Consider the following 12462-nt stretch of genomic DNA (forward strand, 5'->3'; position numbering starts at 1 on the left):
CCATGTAGGCACCCTCATCTTGGACTTCCAACCCTCAGAGCTGTGACAAATTTCTTTTTTTTTTTAAATTTTTTATTTACTTATGATAGTCACACAGAGAGAGAGAGAGAGAGAGGCAGAAACACAGGCAGAGGGAGAAGCAGGCTCCATGCACCGGAAGCCCGACGTGGGACTCGATCCTGGGTCTCCAGGATCGCGCCCTGGGCCAAAGGCAGGCAAACTGCTGAGCCACCCAGGGATCCCCCACAAATTTCTGTTACTTATAAGCCACTCAGGCTGATTTTTTGTTCTAACAGCTCGAGTGAACTAAGACAAAGAAGCTAAGTGATTTTGCTCAATGTTATACAGCTAGGAAGTGGCATAACTAGTAATCAAATCAAGGCTGTCTGACTCCATAGTTCAAGTATTTAAGAGGTCCATACATTAACAGCTATGTGTGTTTTCATTTTCTAGAGAGGCTATCCAAAGGAAGGAATTTATAATGGTCAAATATGCAGAGTTATTGCAGGGAGATTGCAAAGGGCCAACTTAAATATGCTACGTACCACCTCAAGTATAATACATTGTTTCCAGTTATATCTGTAGGATGTTTTTTTTTTTTCTCCTGGAGTTCCCTAGTGGCTCCCCTTTCTATGTACATTATATTTGTTCCTGTGGGTTTAGCTTAAATCACACCCAGAAAGCCTGCCTGGAGTTTATGAGCCCCTGCTTTCATCCCCACCCCCTGCTTGCATTCTTGTCTTACATTTCCACCTAGTTTCTAGTCTGGTTTCCCTAAGTAGATTGTGGTTGATGTCATGGGTCAGGCATGTTTTATTTTCATGGCACAGGTACCTGACGTGTTTTTAGTAGATACATATTTATTAAGCCTTGTTCTTAAGTGAAAATAAAGTGGTTATAACGGGGACAAGACAGTTAGTGAACAAAAATTTTAATAAAAATTAAGAATGTGGTTCATAGCTCTCTGACCCTTTTGGTAAACTTGAAATTTCTCTGTATCATCTGGCATGCCATTATTTTTGTCTTAATTTCTCTCTTTAGAAGGCTGTGCTTGTCTCATAGAATAAAAGATAAACTTATTTTGCATAGATTTCACACCTAATAAGTAATTTTTATTCACTAACATCTTCCACTGAAGGGGATTAAAGATCTTTGCCAAAATTAGCCTACAGACGTCATAGTACCAGATAATGGATTAGAAGTAGCCTGCCATCACATTCAGAACTGGAGGGGCCCTTGTAACTCATAGTTACCAGTGAGGATATTGAGACTCAGAAAGGGGAAGGGACTTGCTAGAGGTGACACAATTTATTTATTCAGTCATACAGTTATTATTCAGGCAGCAAATACTTATCAAAATCCTGCTATGTGTCCCATGTGGTGCTGGGTGATGGGGGTATAACAGTGAGCAAGACAGACATAGTGTGGGCCCCTCATGTAACTTACAGTCTGATGGGGGAGAACAGAAACCCACAGATCCTAACTTTGAAGGGCATGACCTGAGCTTGGGTCCTGTGCCACTGATTGTTGGGGAGGGAATACTTATAAGAGATGCCATCCTCTAACTACCTTTTCCCCTAAGTCCCAAGTCTCACAGCCTTGCTTTCATGTTGCTTCTTCCAACATCTTTTGATCAAAATCTTAACTGCCATCACAACATATTACTTTAAAAAGTGTTGATAAGGGGCACCTGGCTGGTTTGGTCAGGGGAGTGTGCAACCCTTGATCTCAAGGTTGTGAGTTCCAGCCCCACCTTGGGTGTAGAGATGGCTTAAAAACAAAATCTTTAAGAAAAAGTTGTTGATATGACACCATTACTGGAAAACGCATACCTCCTCCTCCACCAGTGGCAGTTCTCTAGGAGAAGGACAAAGCATTAAGCAAGTACAACATGGCATAGGGGCTCTGGGAGCATAGACGAGGGCACCCATTCTTGTCTGGGAGGTCAGGAAAGGCCTAGAGAGGTGTCTGCTGAAACCCAAGGTTGAGTAGAAGCTAGGAGATGAAAAGGGGCAAGGATGGAGGAGTGCTTCAGGCAAAGAGAACAGCTTCTCTAAAAGGTCCAGAAGCAAAACGGGTAAAACTTGAGCCTTGAGCCAAAGAGTAGAAGAGTGAGAAATGACATAGCTCCTTTTTCTGCTTGGCCGCCATTTTGTAAGAAAACCAGAAGACAGATTAAGTCCTGGGTGGCTGTGTGTTTCCCCTCTTTTGGCATTTCCACTCCAGAAAACTCTTATCTCTTAGACTAAGTTGAAAGGGTTGTTAGATATCACCTGGTCCACTTTTCTTCCCGTTGTCAGTGTACCAGAGAGAAGAAGAGACTTTCAAGGAACAAGAGGGCTTGGGCTAGCACTTGGTCTTTTGATGGTCAGCCAGGGCCCTTGCCACCATATTGTGTTGTAGATCCACCTCTGCATGAGGCTACCACAGGGAAAATGCTCTGGGAAGGCAGTATTGAACAAACAGGCTGGTTTTGGATGAACAGAGCTGGTCAGGAACAGGAAGTAAGTAGCTTCCTAACGGAACCCCAGGCTGTGTTCACAATTACCCAGTTCTCAGTGGCTTTAGGACTCTGGAATATGGGTACTTGGCATCTCCTGAAAGTGGCCCGGCAGGCTCTCCAAGGGACATCATCTGGGCTCACCTCATCTAGGCTTTCTTGGCAAGTCCTCAGAGGACTTTCTTCCCATCCCTCCTGTCTTCACCTATTGCCTCTTCATGTGTGCCCCAGCAGAGGCAGTCTCCCAGCTGCCTCGCACCCCCTGGGGCCTTGGCCTATGGCACTTTGGCCCTGTGAATTAGCAAGGTCCACATCCCAACAGCCACATTCTACTTGATCTCCTTTGAATCAACATTTATTAGGCATTCCTGCCCCATCATGCACTAGCTGTTTGATCTTTGTCCAAGCCTTCCAGCCTCCCCGACCCTTGGTTTATCCGGAAAATGTTTATATTGTTTCAGTGAGGACTGAAGATAGTGCATGTGGAAAGCATTGAACAATGTAACTGGCTCATTTTGGGTGTAAGACAAAATATGTGCTGTATGTCAGGCCATGCAGGGGACATGAGGCCACAAATGCCTCTGCTCTGACCTGAGAATTCATGGTCCCCTAGGGTTGAAATGATGGTCCTCAGGAGCCTATTTCAAGCTGGACGTTTATCAACCTGCTTCCACCTTCAGGGACGATGAAATGGGGTGGCTTAGAACTAACCCACGATGAATTTATGTTTCTTATGAGGAGGGGCCTCTTACAAGTAAGTAAGGATGGTTTGAGGTTAGAACTAAGGTAAATTGTGAAATGTCAGGGTTCAGGGTTAGGAAAGTAGGGGATAGTTTTACTTTGTTGTGGTGTGCTCCTGAGTAGCAAGTAACGACCAAGTTGTAGCAACAAAGCCAGTGCTTGCTGGGTACATATTTGGTTGTAGGGCTGGGATTAGTGCATTGTTCTAGCTTGGTAGAATTGAGACCTTATGTGAAGACAGGAGGTGAACCAAATGGCCTCCAAAAACTTCTTCTCAGGGGCTCCTGGCTGGCTCAGTCAGTAGAGCAAGCAACCCCTGATCTCAGGGTCATGAGTTTGAGCCCCGCGCTGGGTGTGGAGTTTACTTAAAAAGAAATAAAAAATCTTAAAAATAAATAAATAAATACAAATAACATTTCTTCTCAGCTTGTGATTTGATTTTCCATATTTCCTTACTTCCTGCCATGCGTTAGTAATTCTGAACTGATTATTGACATGCAAGAAATTGGAAATTTAGGATTTGAACTCCTCTTCCTTATGTTTCATCCACAGACCAGAAATGTCACAAAAGCATTAAGCACCTTCGTTGTGAGTGCCAGCATTTCAGATATGTCTATTCAAAACTTGGCTGAGCCAGTGGTAATCACTCTGCAGCATGTGGAAGGAAACCAGGTAACATACCCATTTTCATCTCAGAACAGGAAGGCCTCTGAACTCCTCCTTGAACTTCCTGTTAAAGATAAGGGGCTAGTTAACAGATGTGATTCCAAGACTTGAAGAAGATTGTCCCATTCTAGGCAGTAGAGGTGTGTTGTAGTTGAGGCCTTCTAGAAATAATGCCATTGCTTCAAGGGGTAACTAATGGTGGGCTTCTAGCACTGTGACAGATTGGCAGAGGCGTGACTAGGGCAGGTGGGTCTTTTGGTTGTCCCATCACACTAAGTGATATTTAAATTCCATTTGTTTTTGAGTGAGGCAAACAATTTAAAATAATTGAACATTTTGATCCTTTTGAATTGCCACAAAGAACATTAAAATATGTATTAATTACCACCAAAGAATTAAAACCATAGTCATATGGCATAACATACGGTATATATTACTAAATGATCAAATTTAGCTGTAATATAAGAATGAACTACTATTCCATTCTTTGATGTTAATGTATGTCCAGTGTGAAGTCTTAATAGCTTCCTTCATTCCCAATATAAAAGACCATATGGTACAGCATATTTTTCACAGGTCTTAATTCTAGGAGGGAAGAAGGAAGAGTGCAAGAGGGATGTAAGAAAAAACATGTTAGAAAATGAATGAAACATGTTAGATGGCTAAGATCTCTCAGTTCCAGCAAGGGCCTTGGCTTTCCAACAACCAATTTCTCATGCTTCCAGTTCCCTGGAGGTTGTAGGAGCTGGTGAGGCCCCGGGAATGCTCACTAGGCCTAGTGAGCAAGCAGCTCAACTTTGCATCCATAAGGCCAGATCTCAGCTGTGAGCCCCAAATACCAAAGTTCTGCAAAGAACACCTGCCTACATTGGACCTGCATGGACCATCCACAGCCTCCTTCTGGGCTTTACACTAGGAGGGTGTGGCAAATTCCAATGTTGCCAAATATTTGTGTGTGTGTGTGTGTGTGTGTGTGTGTACACATTTAGTTTTATTGCAACAAAGCAACTTGTACACCTTATTAAAAAGATTCAATTTAGGGGATCCCTGGGTGGCGCAGTGGTTTGGCGCCTGCCTTTGGCCCAGGGCGCGATCCTGGAGACCCGGGATCGAATCCCACGTCGGGCTCCCGGTGCATGGAGCCTGCTTATCCCTCTGCCTCTCTCTCTCTCTCTCTCTCTCTGTGTGTGTGACTATCATAAATAAAAAATAAATAAATAAATAAAAAGATTCCATTTATTTGACAGAGAGAAAGCAAGAGAGCACAGGCAGGGCGGGGGGCAGAGGGAAAAGGATAAGCAGGTTCCTCACTGAGCAGGGACCTGATGCAGGACTCCAGGACCCTGGGATCATGACCTGAGCCACCTAGGCACCCCAACGTGTATACTTTTAACATTTAAAACAGTATCAAGTGGACCTGGGTGGTTCAAGTCGTTTAAGCATCTGTCTGTCTTTAGCTCAAGTCATGGTCTCAGGGTCCTGGGTTCGAGCCCCACCTTGGGGTCCCTGTTCAAGGGGGAGTCTGCTTCTCCCTCTGCCTCTGCCCCTCTCCCTGTTCATGCTCTCTCTCTCAAATAAATAATAAAATCTTAAAAACTAACACACACAAAAACCCTGAGCATCATCTTTCCTTTCCAGTGAAACAAAATTTAGGAATAAATAGGAACAAAGTTACAATAGAGAATGTCAATTCCAAATATGATCGCACAGGTACTACTGATTCTCCCATCAAGTGGCAGGGCTCAAATCACCATTAGGAGAGAATTTTATTTTATTTTTTTAAATTTTTATTTATTTATGATAGTCACAGAAAGAGAGAGAGAGAGAGAGAGAGAGAGAAGCAGGCTCCGTGCACCAGGAGCCCAACGTGGGATTCGATCCCGGGTCTCCAGGATCGCGCCCTGGGCCAAAGGCAGGCGCCAAACCACTGCGCCACCCAGGGATCCCGAGAATTTTATTTTAAAAGTGTCTTCTTAACTGCAAGGATGTCCATTAAACATCACAATTAAACATGCCGAAAGAGAAGCCATGTTGTCAAAATGCCCACTTGACCCACCCAAACATCTCAAATCCACCCTTTGCTGACCTTCTATAACCACATTTTTAAAAAATATTTTATTTATTTATTCATGAGAGACACAGAGATAGAGGCAGAGACATAGGCAGAGAGAGAAGCAGGCTCCACATGAGGAGCCTGATACAGGACTTGATCCCAGGACCCCGGGATCATGACCTGAGCCAAAGGCAGATGCTCAACCACTGAGCCACCCAAGAGCCCCCCAGAACCCCATTTTTAAGTTTTTTTTCTTTTCCTTAACCAAGAGAAAGTAGACAGATGCATGTTGGTTAGTGCTAACTGTCCATATTCACATAGAGATGCAGTGTAATCTCTGAGCCTGATATCCAGAGAAAGGAGAAAAACTAGAACTCTATGCACTACTGCACAGGGGCCTTGCACCCTTCAGCTTTCAGCAGAGCTAAGGGAGCAGAAGGGTTCCTTCCTCCCCCCCCCCAGAGTACAGTGATGTTGATTCCAGAAAGTTCTTGTTGAGACAGGAAGGAATAAAAATGAATTTGGAACAGAAAGGGTAGAGATTCTTTTCCCACTGCATCCTGCTCTGGACATTTCCCCCCAAAATAATTTGAGAACCAAGGTATAGAGGGAGAGAAAAGAGACTTGAGAAAACAGAGCGAATGAGCACAAGAAGAGGGGAGAAAAAGACTGCAACTTGCTGCCAAGGACTGTAGAACATTTAAAAAGGAAGTTTGAAATCCATTGGTGTTCCATTACTCAGCTTCTCCTTCCTCTTCAGTATCTTTCGATCCTTTTTCATTATCATCTTCTTCTCCTTCCCCCTTCATCGTCTATATGGGGAAGCAAGTGGTAGGGTCAGGGATTTGGCCAAATAACATCTTTGATGACCTCTGCTGGTTCATTTGCACCTGCATCAGAATGGTCAGGAAACCAGGTGAAGAAGCTCTCTGGTTCCTCCTGCTGTCTCTTCCTGCTGGCTCCAGTCTGCATTTGCCTTGAATGTTTCAGCAAATCCTTTCTGGATTTCCATTTGATTTCACTGGGTTTGGAAGATGAATCACCACTCTTGTTCGGATGAAATTCTTTGGAGAGAACTTTATTTTTGAAGTACGGGTTTTCATCAAAATAAAAATCTATTCTGTAACCTGAGTTAATAGCTTCAAATTATGTTTCTTCAACTCTTGCCAAAGAACACAGCGTCTCTTCATCCTCCTCCCCAAGCAATGCAGACACTTGTGGATGGTTGACGAGTGTTGTTACCCCAAAATCTGGGATTTGGGCCATCAGTTCTGACCTCTTCTGAAAAAAAAATGGTTGGTGGAGTGTGTTGTATTTCTGTTCTACTTTCAAAATCTCACTGACTTGTTCATTAAGTCTATTTCATTTTGTGCTTCATCCATATGTTCAATCACTTCTTGCTGCTCTTTTCCTCCCTTCAGCAAGAGCTGAGAGGTCAACATCTCTCCGGCTTAGAGGCAGGAGGCAGACTCTGTTTCTTTGAGTCAGGAGTGAAGATGGACATTTGGGGGCCATGCTGTGAGGAAAATCCACAGAAGGGAAGATGTACTTCTGGAAGAAGCTCCAATTACTTTGATGTTACCAAATATTTAATTAATTAATTAATTAATTAATTAATTAATTTTTAAGATTTTATTTATTTATTTGAGAGAGAGAGACAGTATGAGCATGAAGGAGGGTGGGAGGGGGGCAGCCCTAGTGGCTTAGCGGTTTGGCGTCACCTTCAGCCCAGGGCATGATCCTGGAGACCTAGGATCGAGTCCCACATCAGGCTTCCTGCATGGAGCCTGCTTCTCCCTCTGCCTGTGTCTCTGCCTCTCTTTCTCTCTGTGTCTCTCACGAATAAATAAATAAAATCTTAAAAAAAAAAGGAGGGTGGGAGGGAAAGACAGAGGGAGAACCAGACTCCCTGCTGAGCAGGAAGCCAGATGTGAGGCTGGATCCCAGGACTCTGGGAGCATGACTTGGGCCAAAGGCAGGCAACCAACTGAGCCACCCAGGTGACCCTGTTACCAAATATTTTAAAGAACACGTAGCCATGCAGTAACAGGGTGTTTTCTCACTTATAAACCCCAAGTCACTTGGGTTAGTCTTAAAACCAGCTCGTAAATGGTGTGTGTGTGTGTGTGTGTGTGTGTGTGTGTGTGTCTGCTGTTTATAAAAACATTGAGAAGAAAACACTTGTGTGTAGTTGTCATTGTGTGGTCATGGTCACAAGGAGAGGCATTAACCTCTGATTGTTCTTTTCTCTAGAGTTATGATCAAGTACACTGTGCCTTTTGGGATTTTGGGAGTAACGGTAAGTATTTCTCTTAGCAAGCTTTGTGTTCAGTTTTCAATGATATTTTGCCCCTCCCCATTTTCCTAGTACATCTCAAGAATAAGGTAATTTGGAAGACCCAGTGCAGAGTAGCCTTGAGCTGTTTGAAGCAAGTTGAGAAATGAATACCAGGCATTTCATCTGTGTTTTCCCATGGAGATTTGCAACATCTACTATCTTTTTCCTTTTTTCCCTCATATCTTCTAGACTGACTGTGTGATCTTGTTTACTCTCTTAGGGCCCCAAATTTTTTGAGGGGATAAGACTTCCTGGTTGGTCTCAAAGGGCCCTTCCTTCTTGGTTAAGTATGAGTCTTTGGGGACAGCAAGAGAAGAGGTTAGGGACAAGGATTGCTGACTGGGTTCCTCTTAGGTTTGCCTTCTCCATTGGAATATCCAGGGATATTGCCAAATCTCAAAGTATTCCCACCTAGAATCTGTTTTCCCTGAAATGCCAGGAGTGGCTATGTGCCCCTCTGCCTGGGAACTTTTCCCTTTCCAGTATCCTTGAAATTCTGGGAGGAAAAGGAAATCATACTTCTCTTTGACTCCCTGGGATGTAGGACTACTACTCTTTCCCTACAACAGAGAGATAGCATGCCCTTTTCTGGTCTTCTCCAAGTCTCCCAGGATAAGATTACTGTAAAATGATGAGCCTTGTCACTTGACAGCCTCAATAAATTGATTCACCTGCTCATCAATGTCAGTGGCCAGACTTCCCAAGCCACCCTTTGCCCCCACCATCTGTCCATGGATCCAGAACCTCTGGAATCTATGGAGTTATCCTGGGTGGACCAATTTTGACCACATTTATCCACCTGCCTTATGATAACTTCTCTAGTCTAGTGCTACCCTGGAGATTCTATTCTAGATGTGGTCTAAAATCTAAGGTCTACAGGTTACGGGGAGATATGGAAGTTGGTTTTAGAATCCTGAACAAATGCAGGAGAGAGAAACTACGCAAGTGTCAAGTAAACAAGAGACTTTAATTGACCCTAAGGAGTGACAGACAGACCATGATCTGGCTTGAACTAGTTGTTTCAGATGTTTATTCCAGGGCCACCAAGTGGGTCCAAATGTCAGCCTATATTCCATAGCTTATGTCCTTCAGAAAATTCTAGATCTACCTGTTCTTATTTGTGCTACTTAAGAAAATAATCCTCACCCTGTCACTTCAGCATGGTGGCAGGACTGTTGTTCATGATTAGAGTCTGTCCTACACTTGATCTTAGCTAAAAGGCTGAGAAGCGATGATTAGAGTCTGTCCTAATCTTAGAAGGAATCTGTAGAATTTCCCCATGCAGGAACAGGAAGTGAGAGCTACAGAAAGTATGCCATGCACAAAGTCCCCAAAAAGTCAATTTCGCCTATTAGGCTTAATTTTATTTCCATGTTCAACTATACTTCTATCTTGTTCTCTTAACAAAGCATACTAATTATAACACACGCTCGGAAGGTGCATATAATGAAAAGTTAAACATTTCTGAGAAAAACCAAATTGCTTTAAAATTTCCTTCTGTCTCCTGCAGATGGGCAAGGTGGATGGAATTCATCAGGCTGTAAAGTAAAGGAAACGAATGAAAATCACACAATCTGTCAGTGTGACCACCTCACCCATTTTGGAGTCTTATTGGTAAGTTGTCCCTTAACCACTCCTTGATATAATTTGGGCAAATTTTATTAGATTACAGACCAGACATACATGCATGAACTGTTATGGAAAAGTGGCATGTGAGCAGGAAACAGCTCCTTCTTTGTTAATCCAACGTAGAGCATATTGAAATAAATATTTATTTTTCTCCTTATAAAAGTAATTCTTACTCTTCAAAATTCAAACATTACAGAAAAGGTCCCTATAATCCCCCACCCAAGAGACCACTGTCTTTAACAACTTTATGTAAATTCTTTCACATTCTTTTCCTATATGTATATTAATACATTAATATGTTTTTGTTTTATAAAAATGAGATCAAATTATTCACACTGTTTACCAGTTGCTTTGCACTAACAATATAATGGGACACCTTTCAGGCAAATACATATCCATCTACTTCAATTTGCAAAATACCTTTATAGAATTCTCTTGTGTGGATTTAACTCGATGAATTTAACCAATCCCCTATACGCAGGCATTTTAGTTGTTATTGTTTTTCTCCATTATGAACAATGCTGTAATACACATTTTTTTTCATGACTCTTCTAACACTGGTGTAACTATTTCTGTAGGATAAATTAATGGAAGCAGAATTTCTGGGTCAAAGAGTATGGTCATTAAATATTTTAATTGTCAGATTGCACTGTAGGAAAGATATATTTTTAAAATTCTTGCAGTACTTAACCAAACAAGAGTCAGCTCATCAATTCTCGTATTCAGGCTTAGAGCTTCAGTCATTGTTAGTTAACTCTTCCATCTCTTTAGTGGTCTACAGCCCTCCCTAACATGAGAAGTTGCTGAGTTTTCCTTCAAAATTGCTCTCAAAGGGGGACCTGGCTGAAGAACACCTGTTCAGTCAGAAGAACACCTGACTCTTGATCTTGGGGTCAGGAGTTCAAGCCCCATGTTGGGCACAAGGTTTAGTTAGAAAGAAAGAAAGAAAGAAAGAAAGAAAGAAAGAAAGAAAGAAAGAAAGAAAGAGAGAAAGAAAGAGAAAGAAAGAAAAAGAAAATGGCTTTCAAATGTGTTACTTCTTTTCTACCCCTCTCCAAGTACTTTCTTAGTTGTCTTGAGTTACCTTAATATATATACTCTATACTGTCATCTGAATGTGTTGTGCACAAGTTGTTTCTCCTACTCATGGTAAGCTTGGCATTGTTGATATTCTGAACCAAATAATTCTTTGTTGTAGGGGACTGTTCTGTGCATTACATGATGTTTAGCAGCATCCCTGGCCTCTCTACCCACTAGATGCCGGTAGCACCTTCCCCAGTAGTGACAACCAAAAATGTCTCCAGACAGTACCAATGTCCCAGGGGGAGACATTGCTTCCAGCTGAGAACTACCAGGGTAGACCAGTGCTTCTTAGCCTTTTAGGATTCATGAATCTCTATAACTATAGCTATCTGAGGAAAGCTATAGACCTTCTCCCCAGAACAATGCACACAAATATTCAAATGATTTTGCATCCCATTTCAGGTCTTTTATGGTCCACAGGTTAAGAAATTTTGGGATTATGTAATCTCTAAGGTCCATTTTGCCTCTTAATTTTATGAAAGTTATTTAAGGCCTAAGGAAAAGGAAAAAAATTTGAGGTTCTGTGAAGTGTTTTAGGATGCTTAGTTCAAATAATGATTCACTCTGCATCCCAAATTCACATCTATTAGTTCGGTTATATTTTAAGTGTGGAACATGTTAATGACAATAAAGCCAAGGACTAAATGTTCTTCTAGTGCTGTTAATGGCTCTCCATGACCTGTACACAGTAAGTTGCACTAAGCATATTCAACAAACAATATACAGTCTTACTGTATATTCATCTGCATAGTCTGGTTTTAAAAGACCTATAGCAGAGATGTTATAAATATCCTGAGGACCTCCTATAGTGAGCTCCGGAAGTGTTTTACCATGAACTTGTCTGGCAAATGTATAAAATACCATATTTGCATTTCCTAGGATTTATCCAGGTCTGCAGTGGATGCAGTGAATGAACAGATATTAGTGCTTATAACATACATTGGATGTGGAATCTCCTCCATTTTCCTGGGAGTTGCAATGGTGACATACATAGCTTTTCAGTAAGTTGATAAAGTCTTGCTCTCAGTAGGTTTAATTTGGTTTGATGGATGCTGTTGTCATTGTAACCTGTTAATTTAATAAAATGTTCCTATTCATCACAATAAGAAGAGGTCAAATCCATTAGATTATGAAGTGGACAGATTAAAAAAGAAACAACCAAGGCTCCTCTAAAAAGAGAGAGAGAAAAAGAGACTGTAATTGGATTTTTAAAAAGTGAGAGGGTTGTGGTATGGTAAGATTTCTCTAATGGGATACAAAACACTAACCATAAACGAAAAAGTTGATAAATTAGACTTCATTGAAATCAAAAACTTTTTTCTCCAAAAGACACAATTAAGGTAGTGAAAAGGCAAACCATAAATTGGGAGAAGATAATTTCAATGCATATATCTGACAAAAGACTTTTATGCAGATATATATATATATATATACACACATACAAATGAAAAA

General features: G+C 41.7%; 1 protein-coding gene and 1 pseudogene across 1 annotated transcript in view; one reads left to right on the forward strand and one right to left on the reverse strand.

The window, feature by feature from the left end:
- Positions 1 to 12462, forward strand: part of ADGRG4 (adhesion G protein-coupled receptor G4) — a 108147-nt gene that overhangs the window by 77957 nt on the left and 17728 nt on the right. The window contains exons 14-17 of the mRNA XM_055338121.1: positions 3794 to 3913; positions 8214 to 8259; positions 9809 to 9912; positions 11890 to 12011. Of these exons, the coding sequence (XP_055194096.1) occupies positions 3794 to 3913; positions 8214 to 8259; positions 9809 to 9912; positions 11890 to 12011 (392 nt within the window). The remainder of the gene's footprint in view (positions 1 to 3793; positions 3914 to 8213; positions 8260 to 9808; positions 9913 to 11889; positions 12012 to 12462) is intronic.
- Positions 6695 to 7402, reverse strand: LOC129517642 (protein SET-like; annotated as a pseudogene).

Source organism: Nyctereutes procyonoides, unplaced genomic scaffold (genome assembly GCF_905146905.1).
Source record: "Nyctereutes procyonoides isolate TBG_1078 unplaced genomic scaffold, NYPRO_anot_genome, whole genome shotgun sequence".
Taxonomy (NCBI): Eukaryota; Metazoa; Chordata; class Mammalia; order Carnivora; family Canidae; genus Nyctereutes; species Nyctereutes procyonoides.